General features: G+C 37.7%; 1 protein-coding gene across 1 annotated transcript; it reads left to right on the top strand.

The window, feature by feature from the left end:
* snap25a (synaptosome associated protein 25a) lies at positions 1-24,975 on the top strand. The gene is made up of 8 exons (XM_079584541.1): positions 1-344; positions 10,605-10,748; positions 13,420-13,461; positions 15,695-15,743; positions 18,112-18,229; positions 22,314-22,433; positions 22,624-22,768; positions 23,456-24,975. The coding sequence occupies exons 2-8, from the start codon at positions 10,677-10,679 to the stop codon at positions 23,522-23,524; spliced, it is 615 nt and encodes a 204-aa protein (XP_079440667.1). The 5' UTR covers positions 1-344; positions 10,605-10,676; the 3' UTR covers positions 23,525-24,975.
* The last annotated feature ends 1,571 nt before the right edge of the window (positions 24,976-26,546 follow it).

Below are 26,546 nucleotides of genomic sequence, written 5' to 3'. Positions count from 1 at the left end.
ACAAAAAAAGTTCTGTGAGTGATACTCAGACCAAATTAGATTGGACGAGTCTTGTTGTTCTTGTCAACTCAACATTCACATGCTGCTGCCAAACAATGTTCCACGGCAGGTGCTACATTTTATTTGGGCCTCCCCTCCCCGACAGATTTCTATTAAATGTCGGTGACGTCAAAGCGGACGCCATCTTTGTCGAGGGCAGAGTTGCTATCCATTGAAGACGAACACACACGCATAGCCGTTGCAGCAACTCAGTCCCAACAGAAGGGAGTTTGATGGTGGTTCGCTGTTGAAATTCGCAGACAGACACTTCCTTACTGACGGTCTAACAAAGACTACGGGATCAGGTAAGCTTTGTTTAAAAGAGGAGATGATAAAAAGGATTTGGTACGATATGTCTATTCTTCTTTCTTTGAAATTTGTTTGGCCAAAAAGTGGTTGAGGCAAGAGCAACAGTGGATGTTCTTTTCTTTCTTTTTCGTCAAAATGCAATGTGAAAACTGGCTAATGGCTAATTAAAAGATATTAGTAAGCTTTCATTTTCGTTTCCGTTTAACTGATTGAATGTAAGCTTGATGCACTGTTTGGAGGATGTCAGATTTTAGGGATGACCATGTGAGGTTTATACGCATTTGAATCGTGTGTTGGATGCGGCACGATGTGGGCGGTTTCTGCGCTTCAGCACCACGGACAGCGACTGCGTTTCTGTCCTGAATTCACATCCAGCCTCTGCAGCTAAATTGCCATTATATGTCTGGCAAAGTTTTGCGCATAGGCGCCATCTAAGTAATGGCTGATTTTACCAGATGTTTACCCGTTTTAAAAGGGCTCTGTTGCATCAGGCCATTAATCACTGAAATGACAGTGAAAACGCCTAGATGTTTCATTTTGCAGCATCATTTTATGACCAGGTCGGCTCATTGCTTTCCTTGCCAGAAGCATTTTTATCTCAGAATATAAGTAAGTAAGGTTGTATAGCATCGGGTTGAGATTTAACGAAAGTGATCAGCGATTGATAGTGGGGGGAAGTCAATATGGAAAAATGCGACAAAGTGGTCGAGAATTAATGTGCCGCATGTGCGTGTTGCAAAGAAAGCAGAGTGGGGAAAGTCAGATGGGATGATAGTGATCATACTTATTAAATTGAACCGACATATTCATTGTTTGAACCAAATAATCTCAACCTTGCCGTATGTATGTATGCGATGGGGCAGCGGTAATGATCAGTTCGTGTCTTCCTGGTGTTAGACGATGGGCGGGGGCTTGAGCAGAGACGAGCGGAGGCGGATGCTGGAGATACCCTCACTTACCATGATTCTCTGAGCTCACGTATGATTAGGTGGCAATCTTGAAGAATTTCACTATTCCCTTACCAGCTACTTTTAAGGATGATATTTTGGGGGGAAATAACTCGGATAATAAGGAGATAATTTCAGATTCCGTGGCTTTCACAGACGTTAAGAGGATAATTGGGCTTAATACTAATTAAGAATACTAAACAAACTAAAAATAGCAACATATGTCATTAATTAATTATTGATTACAACTAAACTCATAATGAAAAGACACGTGTCACGTTGTCGTATGATCAACCAGTAGCTACACTGATGTAAGTCTCACGAGACTTAACAACATACACTTATTTTGCTTAATTTCCAATCATACATGACGAAAGTAATAATTTCCTGTTCAGGTGTGTTTCATTCACATCAAAGACTGGGTCATAAAGACTGGTCGTACTGTAGCCTATATTAATATTGTTGATTCACTATAAGAACCGACTCATATGATTCATTCTTTCGACTATACCTGATCTTGTATGTTTTTTAATCTCTAAAAGCATGAGGCTTATATAGCTAGAGAGGAATCTTTTTCTCTGGAATAAATCTAAACAGGTCGCGGTGTAAATTGTTGATTCACTAAAAAGAATCGGCTCGTATGAATCATTCTTTCGGCTACTCATCCAGACTTGTATGTTGACTCTCAATTAAAGATCCGGCTCACATGCATTCGTGTTTGCTGTACATTCTGTAGCGATGTTGAACAACACTATCTGAGCATTTTAGTGTTCTAACCACATTGGCTGAAGAATTTCGCGCTCGAGAACCGAATCACCAAAATAAAAATCGAATGGTTCGCCAAACCCTTTGTATGATGCAGATTCAATTCTTCGCAACATTGACTCCGTCCTCACGTGTTAAACACTTTCTGGCTCACAGAATGTACCGATTACACAATAGTATTATCGCGAGCGTAAAATCCCTACATTAACCGGATGTCCCGTAACAACCCGAAATATCATCTAATCATCCGGTCAAAATGCCCGTGTGACTTGGGCATGTCAGGATACTGCAGACGAGCTCCCTTTTTTTCAGTCACGTGCCCTCATCTTGCACCTGCAAATGCTCTAAAGCCACGGTATTGTTTATCATCACTCCTTCTGTTGCTGTAAGGTTAGTAAATGTGCATAATGTTACTGACGCATATATGAGCAACAGAAAACGATACTTTTCTACAGCGAGTAACCTAGAGCGTTCAGTTTCGCTTGTTCCGGTCTGTATTTGTCTTGCGGCGGTTGTGAGAGACAGGTTGGCACACTTCTGTTGTTGAATCTGATGGTTTAATGCGGCTTATTATGGCTTGACTGCAGAGCGCAGGGCGGCAGGGATGTTCCCCAAATAAGTGGTGACTCACGCGATAGCCAGACCGCGATTCATCTTGATTTATCGATGCTCATCATTGCTACTTAACATATTTAGGTAGGCTACCTAATATTAATACATTCTATATAATATAGCATAATACAATTTGAATTGTTGTACACATTCGAGATAAACAAAAAGATACAGTGATGTGTTCATATATAATAGGATACCCATGGATTGTTATGGGTTATTTATGCAAATTGATTGGTGTATAAAGATAAACAGTTGCATGCAAATTCTAAATTAGCCTATAAGTCATTCAGGCTTTATGTATTTTAGAACAGAACATGTTCACAAATTCTACTTTTAATAAATGGCTGAACTCAGTCAAGAGTGATTCACTTAAATAACTCATACAAACCAATTAATGTGTCATTTGGAAATTGTTTCATCAAATCTTGACACTGAGACAGCGAAGTGCTTTGTTGTGGTTGCTCCGATGTCTTGATTAATCACATACACTATCATTGTTTCAATGAAATGTTGTGATAGATATAATGGGAAAAAAAAATCAAAAGCTTTACCAGCCTATTACTGAAAAGTATATGTTATTGTCAGCTATCAACTATCCTAAAGTCATTGATTTCATGCTAATTACATATCACCTTTTAACACAAAATTGTTTCAGATTAAAGCACCAGCTGGGTAAAAAATGGAAACTGATTGGCAAATTCCCAAATGAAAAAGAGCAGGTAGTCTCGGGGAACACTTTACATCTAGCAAATAATAACATGGGCCCAAGTACAAAATGGCTACTGGATATCTCTGCGACAGTCCTGCACAAGTGCACTTGGCTGAACACCCACAGATTGAAAATTTGGACAAATGCGTCACAAGAGCATAAAAGACCGAACGACGGCTATGGATACAAAGATGAGCAATAGAAAGAGGGGGGATAATGTTGGTAGAGAATAAAAAAAAAAACAGATAAAGTACGTCAGAGGAGGGTGGCTGAGGATGAAATGAGAAAGGACAAGATACCCAGAAGAATTAGCTTGTATGATGCATAACGACTGCAGAAAGAAGCCCCCTCATGCCAAGCATCTCAGCCTGTAAGCTCTGCCCACACATGTGGGCTTCCCCTCCACCATTTATGAATATCAATAGTGCTGTGAGGTTTCTGAGGGTGGAAAGAGAAGCATAATAAATCAGCATAAGGACTGACACTGTCCTCTCTCTCTCTCTCTCTGTGAAGACAATGTAAGAGAGGTCACAGTGGTTAATAAGTGCAGTCTTAAATTTACTGAATAAAAGTGAGATTAAGCAAAGGATTAAGAGCTAGCTGATTTTGTACTTACCACGTAATACTGAGAGAGCTGAAGCAATGCATTTTGTGTTTGACATCTAGTTTTTGAAAATGCTCATATAAACTCCTAACCTCATATTTGTGTTTGTTATGATGTAGAAATAGATGTGAGAATGCGTCATAGGACTGGCATTTTTAAAGTACAAATGGATTAAAACACGAATGCGTTTTGCGTGATCAATATGATTTTTCTCACCTGTCTGTGTCAATTGTCTTTCGTAGGCATCTTAATGTTTGTACCAGATCAGACGGACTTGTGCAATTCCATTGTATGAATTTGGCTACTTTTCCCAGCTGTTATTGTGAGCAATTTGGACAAATGTTACGACATCTGTTCAGTTGCTCATAGCTGCAGTCTGAGGCCATTTTAGAATGGTGCTCTTGCGAGTTCAATCAGTTCATGTCATGAAGTTTTCTACAGTGTAGTGCACATATAAGAGATAGATGATAAGATAGATGGGCTCATGCAAATGATTCATACTTTCTCAGTTTACAATATCAGACAGTCCGATTCCATTAAAGTGGAATCGTATTTCAGTATTAAGCAGCATGCTATAGTAAACGCTACTCATAAATTCAATATTAGCCTTTGCATGTTTGCATATTTCTTTTGAGGATTATTTGACTGTGGACCTATGTTTGAGATGCCAAACAGTCATTTGATAATAATACACACTGGCTCATTTAAACAAGTCAATAGGATGTAGAAAGACAAACTTGCTATAGTTGAAGTTTTGATCCATGTATATTCAATCTTTGCTTGTCAATCAATGATGTTTCTCATTTAGAAAAAATAAATAAAACATGTTAAAGAAATTTGATTTTGTGGCATTCACTCTTTTTGATTATAAATAATCCCAAAGTAAACCTTTAGATGGTCCTGCATGGAATATCCATATCATTATACATCATTATGAATATCTTTATTTGAAAAATTCTTTGGTACATTTTTGTAGCACTTTTCACTGTTTATTGTTCCAAATCAGATTTAAAATAAACAGTGGCCAAAAAAGGCACTTTTTTTTTTTGCATTAAAATATTTAGAAATCTTTAAACCATGATATACTTTAGATGCAAAATTGCATGATATATTAAGACTAAAAATGATTTGCAAATGTGATAAGAAAAATGTAAAGATAATTCAATATATTATCTGAACACAAATCTTTCAAATCTGTATTCAGAATACATCATTTAATGGAAGTGCTTATTTAGGATTGTTTTACTTCCTTTAGCTAAATGTATCTCTTGGAAATAGAGTGGTGCAGGGATAGCATCAAAACCCGGAAGACGAATTCACTAATTCACATTTTACTCGTTAATTGAAAAAAACAACAACATTATAACAACCCATAGGAAAATCTCAAGGGAACCAGTGGCGAATTAGTCTTCCGGATTTTGACGTCATCCCTGACCACTCTATACGTATAAATCTGTTAATCATGTTTCCGTTGAGCAAAAGCTTTTGGCTGCTTTCTGGATTCTAGGCTTCTTAATTGTTTTTTAATGTCTGTTGTTTATGACTCCTCAAATATTGAACACCTGCTGATGCTATCATTCAGGTGTCATTTTTCTGTGCTTACACACCGGCTGATCAACAAAACAAATGTCACAACCACATGATACCATCAGTGCAGTTTATGAGATTTTCATATAAATTACTTCTGATGGCACCCAATTCGTCTTTGATGCAATTTGACTTTTCTGCAGCGTCTGTTGTAGAGGCATATTATGTAAACGCAGTATGTTTGGACGCCAATCAAAAGTAAGATGGCAAAGCAATGATATTAGTGGAAAGGCAATGGCAGTTGAAAACAGATCTTCTTCTGCAGGTGTGAGGACGTCTGAATGTTGTTGTTTTAAGTGGGTCTGTTTCTATAGAACATTTAAAAAGATGTCTGCCCTCGCTCTCATTCCTCTGCCGCTTTCTGATCATCATTTCTATGAAGCTGCTATAAAAATGTGAAGGTCACAGTCAAACAGACTGCATAGCCAGCCCTCCAATCCTTGCGCTGTCAAACTCATCACTTCATCACTCGTCATATATCGCAGAGAACCTTGGAGCCAGATGGGGAGGCGAGGGAATCAGGGTGTCAGGTGGGGAACACACTGTCTGCTTTAATGGGCCCGTTGTTAATAAATCCATCCCGGGGCTTCCCCATGAGTGGGAGTTTACAGGCGATGAGAAGGGAGGGCTCTCTGCAGAGGACCTGATGCTAGTGTTGCTGCAGAGCTGACAACAAATGGGCTTGTGGAAATGGACTCTGTCAAATCAATTGCACTGGCCATTCTTGGATCCCTGCTAAATCACAAGACCCTCCAACCCAATGTAAAAGGGGGGATATAGATGAGGTTCTGAGGCTGCTGCAGATATTTATGGTGCAGCAACATGAGTGCGTAGAGTAGATTCTGCTATGAAGAATACTCAGCATGCAGCCACACGCACTCTGGATGTATAATTTAGATCAGTACTAATGACCGCCACAGATCACAAGCCTAATGATTTTCTTTTGGAGAGTACAAGGTTTATTTTATTTATTTATTTTTGGTTAATTTACTTAGTACTTTTCACTATGCTTATTGTTCCAATGCAGATTTAAATGAACAAATCCAGAGATTTATTTTTGCATTAGAAAATATTTCAAAGTTTTTTGATACATTTACTTGAGATGCAAAATTACATGTGGTACTTGTTTTCAGATAGTTTATCTTAGTTAATTTTTCATACATATCCCATTGGTGGCATGCATATATATACATACATATATATATTTATTTTTATTTTTTTATATACAATTTAGTCAAATATATGCTTAAAGGGATAGTTCACCCAAAAATGAAAATGTTGTCATCACTTTTTTTGAATGGTGGTCACCAGACATTTGACAGTAGCCATTGACTTCCATAGTAGGAAAAAATACTCTGGAAGTCAATGGCTCCCATCACTTCAATGGCTGGTCAATGGCTCCCATCAACTCATATAGGTTTGGAAAAACTTGAGGGTGAGTAAGTGATGACAACATTTTCCTTTTTGGGTGAACTATATCTTTAAACAAGGTAATAATGAGATAATTCAAGATATATTCTTTGAACGCAAGTCTTAATGCCTTAAATTTATTTGTAGATATTTTTACTTGAATGTTTGACAAAAATAATAATAATTGCAGTATAGATGAGAGGAAACCTAAAGAAATCACCTCTTCACGCTGGAGATGGAGTTATCGTAATTCACGGCAGTATAATAAAATTTGAACTAGATTGTTTTTGCAGCAGAGGTATTTTCATCTTATAGGAATATCTATTTCTATATAGTATATAGCCTACATGATTTATATAAGAAGTGTGAACAGTAAGAGGTTTCGAGGCGTGTTAATAGAGCCCTGGAATCACTCCACGCAATCCTCCACTCAGGAGGAAGGGAACTGATGCTATTAATCACTGCTCATGAGAGGAGGGGGCGGCATCGCTCAGGCCTGTCCTCCTCATCTGGTTGCATTGCATCGTGAATAATAAGCCATTGCTATAGTTTACAGGTTGCCGGCTCTATCCGTTACTCATTGGTTTTCAATCGGGAGACAAATGGAAGCATAAATGAACTCAGGGACCCCCCTAAATTATGCATCGCCCACTTCAGTTTATATTTTACATTTGTTCAGCTAAACGTAACAAACTGTTGACGTGTATCATTTTTTACATTAAATGCGCTTTAGCTATGCAACTTTCTATACTTTCATTCAGTATTATTTTATGACAAACTAAGGCTAGGTTGTCAATTTACTGTGGAATTTAGTTTGATGGCCAGATCAGATGTCATCAATTTGCCAAGCAGAAAAAGGTAGCGAAATGAGTAACAAATGGCACATGGCTTGAGTTTTCTGTCCTTTTGCATCTGTGAATAAGGATTCTCTTGGAGGTTTTAAAACATGTCAAGCTCAATAACCCGCTCTACGAGAGTCAATCTGTTGCAACAAACATAACACTGTAAAGGGGAAATACCATAACCCGATTTCAAAAGTAATCTCGTAAAACACGTCTGTTTCGCCTGACTCGGAGATTTAGAGGTCAGGCATGATAAGTTCATTCCGTTTGAGTGGATATAAGGTGACGTTAGCGTTAAGCGAAGCATGTGAGGGGGAAAAAAGAGAGTGCAGCGTCAAGTTTTGGAGGAGGACAGTTTTTGTGTGGTAACTGAAGTGCTGCAGTGAAGGGAGAGGCTGCATGTTTGAGGAGAGAAAACAAAATGGCAGCCAGAGACGGAGGATGAGCGAGCTCACACACACACACACACACACACACACACACACACACACACACACACACACACACACACACACACACACACACACACACACACACACACACACACACTAAAAGAGCATGTTTAAACCATAGAGCTTCTCATTGTCTCAGTAAACAAACATATAGCTACATACAACTTTCAGTAACCAAATCAATAAATATTGCTCAGTAGCCTAGTTCAAGAAACAACTTTTGATATGTTTACTGCTTTTAGAGGCATTACTGTGGAGCTTTTATTTCAGAGGTGCAAACGTGGGTTCAATCTCAAATTGTTTAATGAAAAATAACTATTTTTTTTCATTTTTCAAAGCTACAGTTCTGCTAAATGTTTCACTGTCCCTTACACTTTAAAATGTTTTAATTAAAAGTTAAATGTGATGCTTAAGTGTGTAATTGTAGACATCAGTAATGTTTATTTTAATGGTTAGACATCACCAAGTTTGAAAATACATTAATATGGTACTCTGCTTGCATAATTATAGGCTTTCTTAATTTCTTTCTTCATTTCTTAATCCCTGACAGTTCTTTGTTTATAATTTACACATTTGCATAGTAATGTTCTGAAAAGATGCACACGGGTCTCATCAAATGCACGTTCGACTGCCTCGGAATTAGTCTGCCATCATTCAACAAGCATAAAAATAATGACAGTCATCAATAAAGCACGAATGAGAGCATGTACATATTTGCATTGTTTTCTTCTATATTTAATGACTGGTAGTCCACTGGAAAAAAATAATAATAGAAAAGGTTACCACTACCCAATGCATTATTAATAATCCTTGGATATAGGCAACCAGTACAATTATTTTAACCTGAAAGCAGAAGTGAAAAGCAAAATAATTAACATTTGAGCATTTAACATGAACATTATATGCTCAGTTAATAAATTAAAAGATTTAAGACGTGGAGGGAGAAGCAAATCAAAAGATTGTTTTTCAGCAGTAAGGAACAGCGTGAATTAACATAGTAAACATAAGGTTTCACTGGCCTAGTTAGAAAAAAAAAAAAAAAGAGAGAGACTGCAAGGCACCTCTTTGTGTTTCCTCTGGTCTGGTTTCTCAAATTGTGCTTAACTTTTAGGTTATTTCAAGACTACTACCACCACAAAGAATTCTCTATGACAGTCATTCACTGACCTGACATTTGTATGCACTCATCAGAATCTGAATGAGCTCATTCATCAGAGGTTGAGTGAGGACATGTGAGGGACGTTTCTGTATAAGTGCGTTTCACTGGCATCAGCTAGGGACATATGGTACCATACTGCATATTCATCACAAACATGTTTCTACTACCCTGAGAGAGCTTGCATCGGTACACAGCATGGTTGTTGGGTCAATCCATTTTAGATTGGTGCTCCCTGATCTTTAACCAAAGCAGAAGATGACATTCACTAGTGGAGATGGGAGTGTAATATTGCAGCCTTTAGAGTCTCTGGAGTATTTCGCTGGGAAAGGTCAGGCAGGCGTGTTAAATTTAATCGCTTGAGTACAATTACGCAATTAATGGAAGCAGTATCGCTCTTTAATGCCTGCTTGGAATTCATTGGATTTTTCACTGATAATATTGTGGATGGTTGAGTTGGAGATATTTGCCAAAGAATCTGTAAAATATCTTTAAAAAATCTATTTTTATATTGCTTTTTCTTAAACAGAATTTAGTGAAGTTTCTTCCTAAACATGTATAAATGACCGGGCAATGTCTGGCCTTGCATGCAGGATGGTTTTGCGAAAGCATGTTTACTTTTTGCTTGGAATAAGGATGGAATATTTTAAGCTCACATGCTTGTGCAGTTTAACACACACTCACAATTATTCAGTAAGCTGTTTTTATTGGACCTCTTGGGATAGCTTGCTAGCTGTCAAGCCAGTCTTTTCAGGAATATATCTGTCAGGCTCACAGTTTCCATGGCAGAGCTGGGAATCATTTCTCCTGGAACACCCAGAACCTCAGGGAAGAATTTAATCAGCTGAACACAGCAGCCACCACCTCGACGCTCTTCGAAAGAGTGTACGAGAGGAGGCTATGGGTTCTTTAAGAGCAGGCGACGTCCTACTGTCTATTTCATGACATTTAATTAGCTCGTGTAAATGAAATTGCTTTATTAGCTGTATAACTCCATCTGCCACATCCATGGCTGTTTTTCTGGTGCTTATGGGTCAGGGAAAGGGAGAGTTTAAGTTTAGGATGAGTATATTGTCTTTGTTCATTCTTAAAATCTGGATGACACTCTTTATTATTCAAGTGAGCTCATTGTTTAATGTTTTCCTTTTCTCTATGTCAAATTCTTTCAGCTTCCCCCAGACTTCCAGTAAGACCCACTCTTCCCAGTTGGAGACCAGGTCCACCCAACACACCCAGCAGCCATGGCAGATGATTCGGATATGCGCAATGAGCTCTCTGACATGCAGCAACGTGCAGACCAGCTGGCCGATGAGGTAAAGACATTCACTTTCTCCCTTTATGCTACACTCACATGAACAACAACCTTCAAACATCAACTGATTGCAAACAAAGACTATTTTCGTGCCAACTAAGAAATCAAAATGGAGCTTTGTGCAACATTGACATGTTTTCTGATAATGATGAATATATATATATATATATATATATATATATATATATATATATATATATATATAATGTACAGTAAATACAGTATATAATGTACAGTAAATACAGTAAATTAATATACACTTTGTTTAAAAATGCATTCACCAATAAGGAAATTTAGTTTAGTTTTTTTTTAAAGAAAAAAGGAGTGTACAATCAAAAATAAAGCTTTGTTGCTGCATTAATGTGTTTTTGACCATCAAACCAAATGATACCAAAATGAATAACAATTTTGAGGGGGGAAAAACATGTACACTCACATGACATTCAGGGCCCTATCTTGCACCCAGCGCAATTGACTTTGAACACCGACGCATGTATCATTCCTATTTTGCACCCGCGCACAGCGGACTTTTCCCTTCCACAGACGCACGTCGGTAAATTAGGGAATGAACTTGCGCTCGCGGGGGCGGTTCAGCGCAAAGAGGAGGCGTGTTCCGGCGCAAAACTTCCATGGTGCTATTTTCCAGTTTTAGAAAGAAATTGCGCCATTGACCAGGAAAAAAACAGTCTAAAGACAGTGGCGCGTTGCGCGTTAGTGATATGGTATTTTAAGGGCGCGTGCTTGGCCATAATGTTAACGCGCATCCACTTTGATTCTCTAATATAAACAGACGCAGCAGTTTTCATTTTTGCAAATCATACATTATTACAAGTAAAAATATTAACACACGAGGGAAATCATTGTTGTGTCCGTGAAGATGTGAAAAAGATCTATCTAGATAAAAAATAAAAATAAAAATCTAGATTAGGCTACACATTTACTACCCAAATTATACGGCTGTTTAACCGAAGCTAATTTGGGTGGGTTTCTCCCATCATCCCCAATGTCACTTCTCTGTGTTTTACGGCCCTGACGAGAACGTCGGTTTCCTCGGCTGTGAACCGCTCCTGGCGCGCCCGCTCTTAAAGGGAATGTGAGAGGACGCTCTGATTGGTTTATTTCACGTTACGCCCAAACCACACCTATGAATAATGAAGCTACTTCAGACCAACCCCTTTTAGATTTGCGTCGGGCGCAAGAGTCATTTATCCCGCCGGGAAAATAGCAACAGCGCCGGGATCCGCCCACAAAGTTACTTGCGCTTTGCACTTTGACACTTGCGTTTCAGATCGTTAAAATAGGGCCCTAAGACTCCAGTCACATCAGTAGCCCAATAAAAGCTGATTTATTCCACATGGAGCAGGTCTCCTCATGGAGGCGGCCATGTTGGCCAGTTGATTACTACTTCCTTTATTTTGGTAACTTCCTGTTATTGGAATTTTTTTTTACAGCTTTTTTATGTGATGCTGCATCAATGCCACTAGTCAATGACTAAAAAATTGTCAAATAAATGTTTTATTTGCTAAGTCTTCTGTTTGGTTGAAGCAGACATCAAACTAGTTTTGCTCTTATCCAAATCTCCAAGACTCTGACACAAGTTAATTATTTCATATCTTTATGCTGTCTTGATTGAGGCTTGGATAAATTGCTGTAATTTATGCTACAGATTTATTTATTTGTACACAGCTTGTTCTGTAGGCCATGACTGTGAGATGTCAGAGTCCATATGTGAATGTGTGTGTGTGTCGTGGAGGTTCACCTGCACTCTGCCTTACATAATGCTGCTGTGTGTTTGTGTGTGTGTGTGTGTGTGTGTGTTTGTTTGTGTGTGTGTGTGTGTGTGTGTGTGTGTGTGTGTGTGTGTGTGTGTGTGTGTGTGTGTGTGTGTGTGTGTGTGTGTGTGTGTGTGTGTGTGTGTGTGTGTGTGTGTGTGTGTGTGTGTGTGTGTGTGTGTGTGTGTGTGTGTGTGTGTGTGTGTGTGTGTGTGTGTGTGTGTGAGAGAGAGAGAGAGAGAGAGAGCTGGGGGTGGCGCCTGTGTGTTTGCAGCCTGATGGAGCTTCTCTCTGCCGCCCCACGCTATGATTCTCACAGCTGAGCAGAATATTAAAACACAAACAGCTCACTGCAAAAATTTCCTCCAGCCTTCTGATCCACAGAGATATGAATTCATAATATCCAGACACCCAGTCCATGATATTTGTGTGAAAAATACTGTAATTTACTCATATCAATTGCATATTTCGAATGTATTCGAAACTTGTTCAGCTCTGTGTCACGTCAGTGGGAGACAGAAACATAAGGTGGTCATAATGGTGGATGGACTAATGGATCTAGAGTTTGAAAGAAGAGATGAATGATGTTCTTTCTGACTTGGTGCCTCAGAGCAACGACCAGTGGAACATTATTTCACAGAGATTGTTTACTATGCATTTAAATAATGAAACATAAAAAATTAGTAGTGCAGTCATTGATCACTGCAAATTGTTTGTATATTTTTTAAATGTTAAATGTTTTGGTACATTAGTGCTGCAAAGAACGTCAATTGATTATTTATTGATTATAGTGTGTGTGTGTTAAAAATCCTCCCACACACACTACAGCTTGTGGAGGTTTTTATCTCTGTCAGTTCCTAATGAATTCTGGTTTTAACATCTTTTTCCTCCCCCCCACAGTCACTGGAGAGCACCCGTCGTATGCTGCAGCTTGTGGAAGAGGTAAGGAAAACACGCTTTATTATATTTATAATATGTATTATATTTATAATCAAAAATGACATCTCATGTATGCATATGTTTTCTGATCACAAATGTTTAATATATGATCTGGCATAATCTCTATATCTCTATACATACATTACCATTTAAACATTTGGGTCAGTCAAATCATTTTTTTATTTAGTGAGCATGCATTCAATTGATAAAAAAATATGGTAAAGACTTTAACATTGTTAAAAGAGGTTTCTACTTCAAAAAATGCTGTTCTTTTCAACTTTCTATTAAAAAAGTTATATTAAATTGCAATAATATTTCACAATTTTACTGTTACTGTATTTTTGATCAAATAAATGCAGCCCTGGTGAGAGACTTCTTTCAAAAGAATTAAATTACATTTATTCATTTAGCATTTAGAATTATGTTCAGTTTCTAGGGCTGTCAATTTAACATGTTAATGTAGTACATTTAATCTATTAGTCACTTTGGATAAAAGCTTTTTTCAGAATAAATGTACTACATTAACATGCTAAATTGACAGCCCTAGAAACTGAAGATAATTCTATGGTCAAACTAGGAACGAAAAATAGAAGAAATAGATCAATATAAGGATAATAAGGATCCTAATTTTATCATTTTGTTCTGTCATGAGAGCTTTAGTCTTCAGACAGAGCTGAGCCCAAGCAGGGCTTGACTATTCTAGGCTTGATGGGGTGAAGGTGTTAGTTAGAGAAAGAGAAGAGAGGTGTGTATATCTAAGGGAAAGAACTGTGATGAAGTCTCCACAGCATATCTCAAGGTCATATTGATAATCACAGCCCATATCTCTGCAAAGAGCACCTCGCCATGTCCATTACTGGCAGATCAGAGAAGCGATAAGTCGCCTCTGAGTTGACAAATAGACACAAATCGCCTGAAGACTCTGACACTGACAGACAGAAGAAAACATGGAGAGGGAGGGTGCACACAGATCAGGAATATGTCTCGGTCAGGTCTAATAAACTATGTCAGTCTATACCAGCCTTTTCATGTTCTAGTTAGACTACTCGAATGTTCTCGGCACTTATAGACGATCAGCAGTATTCCTGCGTTAGGCCAAAATGGAGGTAAATCACATTCATTATTTATACTAGTAGAAGCATTGAGTTTGTTCCAGGCTTTTACTGCTGCGTGAAAATTCAGCGGTTTATGGCACAAACAAATTAATCCCCAAGGATCCATTTAGGGCACATTGTGATCCCGTCCGGAAGGAGGGGGGTGCTGCTTCACGTCCCGCTGATATATGCACCACCGAGCCTTACGATTATCCCAAATATCGATATCCCGTTCCCCTCAATGTGCTGAAGCTGCACTTTCTGAAAAATGTCACAGCTGCCTGTTATTTTCCAAACACCAGGGGGAAAAACGGCACAGTAAATTTACCTCGCTGATCATTAAGCTCACGGAAAAGTCATATTTTGCAAGTGTTGAGGTCTGGGATGCCAGTGACCAAATAGTGATGGAAATAGGTTACTCAAAGAAGTTTCTCATTGAACACCAGCACAGTAGGAGCTGATTTATAACGCAGACCTTTTCAGGGCACTATGGCAAGGACGTCTATAGTAGGCGTCCTTTTGTATGAGTGTAACTCACTTTATAAGCTTTAATGAAGTGCCAGGCGATTTGTCGTCGTTTTAATGGGCACATAAAATATCAAATAGCGTGTGCTAAATCTGCCCTCAATAAGAGGAACGAAGAGGCATCACTCGTTCTCAACTTCAATGAGACCACACTGTATTTGTTGCATTGCCTAAATTGACTGTACTCCAACACTCATTTATTCTCTTAAACAAACAAGCAGATTCATTTTTGCTTCAATCCGATCATGTTTCAGCAGAATATTTCATTGATGGATTAAGGGTGTATTAGAATTGTCTCAAGCTACGAAAGCTCAGAAACGACTCTCAATAGATTCTGCCTCACATTAGCGCAGAGAGTGCATTTACAAACCATATTGATCAGGGCTATATGCTCCACGGTAATTAGCGTCTGCTTATTTAGTCTAAGAAAAAGGAGAAGAACATTATGCAATTTGAAATGTCACCAGTACAGCCTAAAAAAGTAGACTGTCTCTGAATGAGCCTTGTGTTTTGTGTGCTGAATCTCACCTCTTTCTCTTTGTCTTTATTCTCCACTTTGTTTTCCATGTATTTCACCCTCTTTTCCACCCTTCTTCACCGTGGTTCTTGATGCATAGAGTAAAGATGCTGGTATCAGGACTTTGGTTATGCTGGACGAGCAGGGAGGTAAGTGTGGATGTGTTTTAGATGACGACAAAACAATTTTCTTCCATTCTTGGCACATACATCTTTGAATAAAAATTGCATACATGTATGTCTATTAGCTTTTCATATCAAATTTAAATGTGCCACTAGAGTATGTATTATAAATAGATTTTTATCTGTTTTCTTTGTGTTAATTCAGTTGCTTAATTAATTGCCGTAATTTCTGTGCAATGTCATTTTGATTTCTTCTGCTTTTTCTGAAGTAACTCTAAATCTTTCACCCTTTTAACACACTTTTCTCTTTCATTTAATATTCTTTCAAATATGCTCTTTTACCAAATAAACAGGACTGGCCACTGCAACTGTCCATTTAATGTTTGCATGTCAAATATATTCACAGGTCAGTTTAAAAAGTAGTTGCCATCACATTAGTTTTTTAGGCCAGCTTGTAACAAAACAAGTTCAAATAAACAAAACAAAAAAGCAACGATCGATTTAGCTGGTAATGACAAATGATACTCTTTCCCATAAACTGCACTAATACTCTTTTGTATAATCCCTGGCGTAATCCTAATATTGAAACCAGATATTAAATACTGTAACAGTGTCATTTGACTCAGCAAAAAGTCAAAGTGGACCATTAAATAAACAAATCGGCAAGGCTTTTTCCCCAATTTAAAAGCACACGGTTAGCTTGTTTGGCTTAGTGTGGTTTTAAAAACTACATAATTGGCCTTGCTTTAAGCATTAGCTCCTTAGAAGCCCTCTGATTGGCCCCTGTGTGTGAGGGCCCCATGTCTGCAGCCAATAATTAGTCTTTTCATAGGGGGAATGAGATCTCACTCCTTCATCCCCTCAAACTACAGCCTAAAGCCTATTTAAATACTCTCAGCCCAGAGGTGACACTAAGCTCTAGCTTTATCAAGGAATGAGGTGTCAAAAGTTCATTTTCTAGTTTTAAATGAGAATCTATAGAATTTTGACACAAGGAAATTAATCAAATTTAGGTTAATTTGCTGTGCCTAAACGAAAGTGTCTTTGAATGCCAGGGATTAAACAAACGCAACTGATTTGGTAGGCTTGTTTCCCTCCTGAGCCATTTCCAGTTTGCCTCTCTCTTTCCTGTGACTGATACCTTTACTAAACCTCTTAACAATATCGAACACACCCTGTCTGCACGACAAACACGCCAGACGGCATCACCACGGGTCACTCAGCACCTCAGCCATATCATCTCTTAACCACACAGAGACAAACAAACCATAAGCTGCTCCCTCCATTGTAACGAGGAGAAAAAGAGGCTGTCCGCTTCCAGCAAAAGGGCACTACAGCCACTGAGCCTTGAGAGAGATCAGGGCAGTGTTTTATTCTGCCCCAAGGTCTAATTAAAAAGACACTGTCGCCCTCCTGCAGTGCCCCTTGTGGGAGACTCTGTCTGCTATTGGCTGCTGGGATCAAATTCAAGTTTTCCATGTGTTAAATGTGAAAGTCAACGTGAATTGCCAATTGCAACCCATTTTACTTCTGTAATGTGACATATTTTTGAGTAATGATAAAAAATGTTTGAAGGGGCTTAACTTCATTCATTGGGAAATGGTGAAAAGTGGGCGTTACATATCAGAATTGAACCAGTTTGCAAAAAAAAATTAAATATTACTAAAAAAAGAGCTATTTGACTACAGGTTAACATTATTCAATAGCCTGTGTGGCCTCAGTGATGTCAGCAGGAAACTTTTTTTAATAGGGATTAAAAATAAATTGTCATGCCCGATAATACCAGGAATGTGCATTAAGATAGTAAATAGGGCCCGTTTTGATTTCATGTTGACTTTGATGCATATTTCGCTAAATAAAGGATGAAGTCTTGGTTTTTTTTAACTCTTTCCTAATTCTTTTTGTGCATATGTAGGTTCACTCTAATGCATGCGCCCCGTCTAGATGCATTGAACAATTTCGCCTCCAGTTCAGCAGTGCTCATTTCTCATATATTCTTGTCCAACAAGGGCCAGTAAAATTCATTCCACTGCTGTCATCCCTTTGTCCTGACCAGAACAACTCGATCGTGTTGAAGATGGCATGAACCATATCAACCAAGACATGAAGGAGGCCGAGAAAAATTTAAAAGATTTAGGGAAATGCTGTGGCCTTTTCATATGTCCATGTAACAAGTAGGTACTGACCTATGTGGCAGAAGGGTCTTACGTATGTGGTGGCGTCCGTTTTTTTTTTCCCTCCCTTTTTTTTGAGTTTCCTTTTGTCACAGTGATTGTCTGAAGTTTTGTCTTCTCTTCTTTGTCCTCTCTTTCCTCTTTCTTTCCTCCCTCCCTCCTTTATTTTCCTGACACCTGCTCTCGTTCTGTGGGGGATAAATTACTTGTTGTTTAATCAGAGCAACTGGAACGCATCGAGGAGGGAATGGACCAAATCAATAAGGACATGAAGGATGCAGAAAAGAATTTGAACGATCTAGGAAAATTCTGTGGTCTTTGTTCCTGTCCATGTAACAAGTAGGTGCTGCTTGCCTGCCTGCCTGCCTGCCTAAAAATATATCTTATTGAGAGGCCTGTAGCTCTAGCCAGGCGTGCCCAACTCCTGCCAAGTTCACTACCCATGATCCCAAGAACAGACAGTGAGCATGAGGCATGGTCACACATGCTCACAGAAGTACAACAGTCCAATAGCCTTAGCTCTGGGTTCTTTATTAGACAGTTTATCAATGAAATGTATGAATATAAGGCATGCTGCATAACCCAAGCCCAAGTCAACATATTATGAACGCTATATCAAACCACTAAAACTGCATGGATGTGCCAAAGTTGAGTCACTAAACGTAGTCTCAATACAAATGAATAGAAAATACTGAACGAAAAGTAAATTTGACTCTTTTATCAACTTAAGTATTTTATCTTCCGAAAAAGATTATTCCTTTCCAGTCCATCAAGATTATTTAACATACATAACGCATATATGACGAGCTCGTCATTTTGAGTCGGAGAAATACCTTAACTGTTTTGTGTTTTTATTACGTTTTAATGAATTCAAACTCAAAGTCTTCAAAATGCTAATTTTAAAACGAATGCAAATAACAAATGGCGTTTTGCCGCTCAGTGATGTGTTACATCTACGTCTTTAATACTATTTATAAGCACGAAAAAACATGAATGAACATCAGAGGGCATGTTAAAAGATATTGTATAACTTACTAAAATGTATAATCAATCGTGTCATCAGCGTTTTGACCGCGGAAAGACCTCAATAAAAACAGCGCGTGAACAACATATCACGTGATGTTCCATTTACCTCAGGAGGCATCGAGAGAATCATATCGCTAAAATTGTATGTATGTACACCGGTATATATTTACATACACCTGGTATTCTAAATGCATTATATTTAATCTAAACATAACCTTTAGTTATGTCCTTGTTTAATGTATGTTTGAATTAATTCTGTCTGAAGATGTTTGGAATCTTTAGAGGCATTTTTGACAGCCACTATTTAAATGAGTATCTCTAGAAAACAGTTTGGAACAGAAACATCATAATTATATCATTAGAAAGCACCTTCTTGTTTCATTCAATGCATGAAATTCAGAAATATGTTTCTTGGTCTAAATAAATGACTCAAAATGATAGAGCAGCTCACTCACATATATATAGGCCTATATTAAAATACATTGTTAACAGTATAACAGTATCTGCTTGAAAATGTACAAGCATACAAGCTTTTTTACAACTTTGAAAGCACATCCATCAATGCTACCTGTATGACTGCAATAGCATGTCCCTGAATGCCAAATGCATGCTCATGCATCTCTTGCTAATGAAACTGACATTGCTGCTATTTGTTATAAAGAGCAATTATGCATAGTAACAATGCTGATGACCAACTCCTACTGAAAGTCATTCAGATGATATAACAGTTTCAAGCCCGTCTCATTTATGTTGGCAGGGATAGTTCGGCAAAGAACAGGACACAAAGTCCAGTCTATAGCCGCAGTACAGTGGAGAGAACCAATGCTTTTGCTGGTTCCCCAAGGGGAGCAGACAAGATCTAGGTCAGACAGAGAAAAAGATACAGTGCAGATATTCCGGGCTTTTTTTTTGTGTGTGACAGCCTGTCATAAAGTCCCGGACTGGTGCAGAGGAGCAAATGAACCCGTGCGCTCAGGGAGGTTGAATTTTGGGTCAGATTGTGTGGTTCACATTGAACTCAGTCCATAGTTGTATCCAAATAAGTCACTTTTTAAATAAAATATTATTCTATTTAAATAATTTTTTTGAATAAAAAAAAAAATCTGATTCTTTTTAAAAACAAATGACATTTTCAGAAGATTCTTTTATAGTTGGACAGCAAAAGGTATATTTTTGCTCTTTTTTTTTGCTCTTAAGGAAAATAAGATATTCAAAGTTCTAATATGTTTTGTAGGCATTGTTTGCCAGTTTGAGTATTAACTGCTCCTTCACATTAGATAAAGCTCAACATGCTGTTTAGAGAGAGAACGGAGGGAAGGCAGCCGGGGGAATTGTAGCTTTAGTCCGTCTCTATAAATAAGACTGCAGTGGGAGGCTTGGCCATCTCTCTTTAGATAAATCAAGAAATATTAGAACTAAAATCCATATCAACAACTCACAGCAAGAACAACAGCATGATGAATAAACCTTGTTTATGCAAAAGATGCAATCTAGATTCTTAAATTAGACATTTATAAATTAAGTTTAGGATTTTCTTGACGCTATTAGAATGAATTCAAGGATGTCATGTTGATAGACTAATTGTCTGCAGTATCAATTATGAAACTGCTTTGAGTCTGGGCTCTTCTCATGCTTTTATTGGGTAGCATTGTACAATAAGGTAATTAGTTGTAACATTAGTTAACATAAACCACAATGAACAACACTTCTGCCGCGTTTATTAATCTTAGTTAAAGCTGCAGTCCGGCACTTTTTTGGGTTTAAAAATATCAAAAAAGACATTTTTGAAAAAAAACGTAACCAGCCAGTGTTCAAAACGATCTGCTTGCCTTACCTCGATTCAAAACGGTAAGCTTGTAATAATGATTTTAATTCCAGTGGTACTGGTGGATTTCCGCGGGAATTTCGAGCATGTCTTTGCGTCATTACGTCACATCTGTACACATAGAGAAGGAGTCCCCGGCTAGTCGGCTATATAGCGTGTGTGGATGATGGTGGAGATTTAGCTTACTTGGTATGGCGGATCCCGAAAGTTTAAAGCGACAATCACCAGTGACAACTGGAGATTCACCAGTTGTAAAACACAAAGACTTCGGACTTCAGAGTGGCTAAAGAAAAAATATATTTTTCACGTTTTGACGTGATATAAGCAATCGTTAGATTTAATCCGCATGATATAGCTACTGCAATGCTTCCCCCCACCCCCCGAATTTGGTCAGAACAAAAGTGAATGTTACTTACTTGTTCAGATGACATTTTCCGATGAAAATTCTAATGTTGACACTTTCAAAAAGTATACTCTGAGATTGCTGATGACAGTAACGTTACAGTATCCACAGCGACGCGGCAGCCTCAATACATTGTGTTCATCCGCGCTGTTTCATGCCGACTTACTACCCACGCACAGTTAATAATTCCGCGAATAACTGCAATTGCAGATTTCTAACAGAGATGGCGACAAAGAGGAAAAACGACGGACTGCAGCTTTAATTTCAACATTTACTAACACATTAATAAAAGTTGAGTTAATTAGTCAATGCTAAAATGACTATAATGAACAAACAATTAACAGTTATATTTTTACTACAGAACATTTACAAAAAATAATATTGCTAATTATTAGTTCATGATATCCAATGGAAACTTATTTATAAGTGTTACCAATTATTGTTGTTCTATACCTCACCGCTCTGGCCTCTGAATGATCAGAAGATCCCAGTAGCATGTCTACAACAATATGTAGTAATAGTCATAATAGGTTGTCATATTTGATAAGATTGCATATGTTTAGGATAATTAGCATGTAAATGAAGCTATACTATTTGATTCATTTGTGGCTGTGGGCTTGTAATCTTATAACAATATTGATCAGTCATTGCTTTTCTTTCATTATAACATTCATTTTAACACATTAACACTGAGCTGAGAGGTGGCCAATGAAAGGGCAAGATAGGATGCGCTTCTCTTCCTCCAGTTTCTTTTCTGTTGAAGTTATTTACACTTGTCTCCACTGATGTGGCAGTCCTGTTACTCTGTGTTGTCTGTCGCCAAGGCCTGTGCTCTTTGTTATTTGTCATAATTTGAGAGGGGGACAGCTCATGTGCCATGGGGCGGCCAGAAGTGACCTCCGAGTCCCATTTATCTTTGTTTATAAATGGCTATCCACCACTATTTACCTCCCCCATTTTCAGAAAGGTATGTGTCTCAGCATCGAGTACATGTATGTTAAATGTGTCTGCAGGATATAGCATTAAATTACAAAGCCCCTAGGAGAATGAGCCCATCCCTGTTATGCTTGCCTGGTCATTCATGTTTGTTGTGGATCTGTGGACACACTGCTGCTGATATGGAAGTGTCCGGTTACCGTAGTGCTCACGCTTCCCCCGACTCTGTGCAGAATGAAGAGCGGAGCCAGCAAGGCCTGGGGAAACAACCAGGATGGAGTGGTTGCGAGCCAGCCCGCCCGCGTAGTGGATGAGCGCGAACAGATGGCCATCAGCGGAGGCTTCATCCGCAGGTGAGACGCCCAGGATTCCAGGACACTCAGTCAAGAGGGTTAGCTATAAGAGAGAGGTTTGATCGTGTAGCCAAAAGCTCAAATGAAAAGAGGTCAAATGTGTAGATAGCCCGCCCATGTGTATGCGTTCTGCTTTGAGAAATGATTGGTGATTTAAAAGTGACATTCTACCGTTCTTATGTGGATGCAGGGTAACGGATGACGCCAGGGAAAATGAGATGGATGAGAACTTAGAGCAGGTGGGAGGTATCATTGGTAACCTGCGCCACATGGCCCTTGATATGGGCAACGAGATTGACACCCAGAACCGCCAGATCGACAGGATCATGGAGAAGGTATGGATTGGCTCTCAAGGACAGTTTCCCCTATTGGATTTTCCAATGATTAAACAGAATCCTAAAGTGCTGTTTTAAAAGTCAATTCAACAAATTAAGAGTTGACCTGAATATCTATTTGCAACATGTTTGACTTGCATAACATAAATAATTTATATTTATTAATATTACTAAATGTTGTATTTTGTTTTATATTTTATATAGAACTTGAAATATTAAATAAAATATCTAAATCTATTTTGTTATTTTATGATACGTTATATATATATAAATGTATATATATATATATATATATATATATAATATTTAGAATTTTTTTTGTCAATTTTGATTTGACATAAATAATTGGGATTACTAAATGTTATATTTTGTTATATATTTTATATATAATTTGAAATAGGAAATATCTAAATATTATATTGTATTATATTAGCCTATATGATGTTGTATATAAATATATATGCACAATTTTTTCTATATAAAAATTAAGTCATAATGACATAATATATTTTGAGATATATGATACATAATGATATATTATATAATAATAACAATCTATAAAATTAGTTTGACTTCCACAACTTAATTGGGAATGACTAAATTCAATGATATATATATATATATATAGGTTTGATTTACATTAATAAAAACATCTTTGCTGATAAAGCACTGTTTGGTCTATTTCAGGCTGATTCCAACAAAACCAGGATTGATGAAGCCAACCAGAGGGCCACAAAGATGCTGGGCAGTGGCTAAAGCTCTGGTCTGCCTGCTTTTACCAACCATGCAGTTTGTCAAAAGGCAATGCGCTTATCATGGTATTTACCTTCTAGGTTTGCACACATGCACATATCACCCGGCCCCCATTGTAAATGTCGTTCTATGTGTCGTCTGTCAGCTTTTTCAATGATTGTCCTCGTAAAATGATTTCTTATACACTGTACCATTCTTTCCAAAGGTTGTATATAGTGCTGACTCGATGGCTCTTGCTCACTTGTGAAGTTTTTATTCTCTTTATTGCCTGTATACATATATGTATGTATGTATACATATATCTACTTGTATGTGTATGCATATAGCCTATGTGTATATACATATATATATATATATCGAATTTTTGCTGGAGGAACTATATAGGAATGCTATACAAGTTGTCTTTCCTTTTCAGTATATCTCAGTATCGTCTTGGTAAAACTGTGTCACACCACTCAGCTACTGTCATGCTCCTTATTTTGATGTTGTCATGACAATGAAAAATGGGAAAAAAAATATTTTGCAAATGATACCAATACAACAAGCACTTACAATCAATGTCCTTGGTTCATATCCCTCATCACAACCATAATCAGTTACTGTTTAGACGATGTGCAACTAGATTCTGTAGCTGTAGTAGTAAAAACATTGCATTCCGAGTGATGTGAATTGTGCATTATGCATGACAAATATAGATCTTAGCGTCTTATAAATAAAACTTGTTTTAAAAAGATGACAAAAAAATAACTTAATCATGGCAGTAGCAAAATTGACAAAAGCATGCTCAGTATTAGGACACAGTGGAACGTTCCATATTACTGCAAGTTTGCAATAGTGCCACCATTTCAGTCGATAATATATATTTACAGACTGTGACCTTTGTTGTAAAATAATGCAAAGTGACTTAAAGAGGAAAATGTGATGGAAACGAAACAATGCTGGTGTGGTGGTCCTGCAAAAATGACTTGTTTTCTAAAAATGAATATGCAGTTTGGTGTAGAAAATGATGTTCTGAAAGGTGGGGTCCGGTTGTTTACTGTATCATAGGTTTTGGATGCTCTGAAAAAATAAAAATAAATCATTTGCAATGTAAAGCAAAGACGCATATTTCTGAGAGAACTTACTTTTATAAGATGACTGTATCCTGTTAGTTTACTTTCCCCGTGTGGTTTGTTATTGGTAAAAAATTCTAATAATTCATAACAAAAAAAAAAGAAGGATTTTTTTTGTTGCTTCTGTACTTAGAGCTATGCACACCAAATCACTACGATGTTGAATAGTTATTATAAGAAGTCAAATAAATACCTTACCTGAATGACATAGGTTAAACTGTGAGATTGATGTCCTCAACGCATGTAATATTCAAACTCCCTCTGTATCCTGTCAGTCTGTGAAGTGGTTGGCATTTTGTAGCTATAGCTGAATTGATTAAAAGTAATAAACCCCTAATCGCTGTGGGTTTTCATTATTGTCTCAAGCAAAACCTCATTGTCGCTTGACAGAGCTGCTTTGTGAGAAAAGAACAGGAGATCTGAATTTTACATAGCCGGCAGACGCTTTTAACCAAAGCAACTTGCAACTATGTGTTCCCTGGGAATAAAACCCCGCAGCCTCGACCGTTGCTTCTAGTGTCGCGCTTTACATATTAGTCGTTATGAAGGTTATGCATTTCTAATGAGTCAAAACTGCCACTGAATGATACGAGACAGCAATCGCAGATTGGAGTAAATTGCTTCCAGACAAAGTCCATTAAGGCAAGTCAGTTCACTCAGCCGCCATATTGGTAACAGCCTCGGGGCTGTTGTTTTCAATGTAGGTAATAGACAACTTGAATGGGGAATGACTCAAATCTAGTTAATATTATGTTTCAATTACATATTTTAACTCGGCGATGAATGACAACCATTGTATCATAAATTTAGCTTGTTTAATTAAAATCATGCTAAAACAAGCTAGTCCAGCACACGAACATTCTAGAGTAAACAAACAGGTGATGACTCTATCATAGACGTGATTGGCTCTTTTAATTAAAAAGCAAAGACTACTTATTGTTGACTTCTCCCATTCCTTTTTCTACCGTCTCTGTTTCAGATCGTCACCTTGAGCTGTCCAGTTTTGGCTAGATATAATTAATATGGATGTATTTGCTGCTGCGATGAAATAATCAAGACACATCAGCCTAATTTAGTTTCATTAGGCAAGAACAACAACATGTTAATGCTTAGCGCAACCAGCAAGGTGTCTAAAGTGCATCCAAAAACTTCTTCAAGAAGCTTAATAATCATATATGCTGTTACAGTGTATTATAATGAACTGATAAACACTTCAGACCAGAGAAATTCGAATCATCTCATGCAAAACAAAAAGAGAATGAGATGTAAAATAAAGGGTATGCTATCAGATTTATTGAAAACAGACATCAGAAAGGCTTTGTTTCTAATCATTTTTATAGATGAAATGATTAAAGTCATCATGAAACGGAAGTTGCGATAGTCTTTCCTTGCCTATTGTGATGTGTATCCAAGTGAAACAGCTTTTTGAACAAGAACAAATGTAGGGAGGGACTCTGACTTTAGGATTCTGTCCATTGGGAATTGATTGGATGGTTGTGGTTTGCTATTGCTGTGATGTCATGTGAGTGACAGGTTGCCCCGCCCTCGCGCCAGTAAACGCGTCATCAGAGAAGAGGTGTCTTTGCAAGAGGGAGGGGAAGATATTTTGATTAAAGATTACAAGGACACATTAATTATTTTATTTTTTTAATAATGATGTGCATGCATAAATCATTTATAATAAATACTGCAATATTCTATAAAGAAACTAAAGTTATCAATTTTGATTTCATGGTGACTTTAAACAATAGAGCTAACGGGATACTAACTCATGTCTCTAGTATCATCACACATTTGCTGTAAGAGACATTTGGAAAAGGTGTTGCAATATCAGGCAACACTGAACCACATTAAATATTCATTAGCTTAAAAATATCCACACTGCAGGCATTGAAAGCCTCTATGTTTACACA

The sequence above is a fragment of the Phoxinus phoxinus genome (genome assembly GCF_949152265.1).
Source record: "Phoxinus phoxinus genome assembly, chromosome: 16".
Lineage (NCBI taxonomy): Eukaryota > Metazoa > Chordata > Actinopteri > Cypriniformes > Leuciscidae > Phoxinus > Phoxinus phoxinus.
Note: the sequence above shows the minus strand (reverse complement) of the source record. Positions and strands in the feature narration are given on the sequence as shown.

Excerpts from the sequence above, each read along its gene's own strand:
- snap25a (XM_079584541.1), top strand. The coding sequence starts at position 10,677 with ATGGCAGATGATTCGGATATGCGCAATGAGCTCTCTGACATGCAGCAA. Across the intron at positions 15,744-18,111 it reads TATGCTGGACGAGCAGGGAG|AGCAACTGGAACGCATCGAG; the intron begins GTAAGTGTGGAT and ends TTGTTTAATCAG. Across the intron at positions 18,230-22,313 it reads TGTTCCTGTCCATGTAACAA|AATGAAGAGCGGAGCCAGCA; the intron begins GTAGGTGCTGCT and ends GACTCTGTGCAG.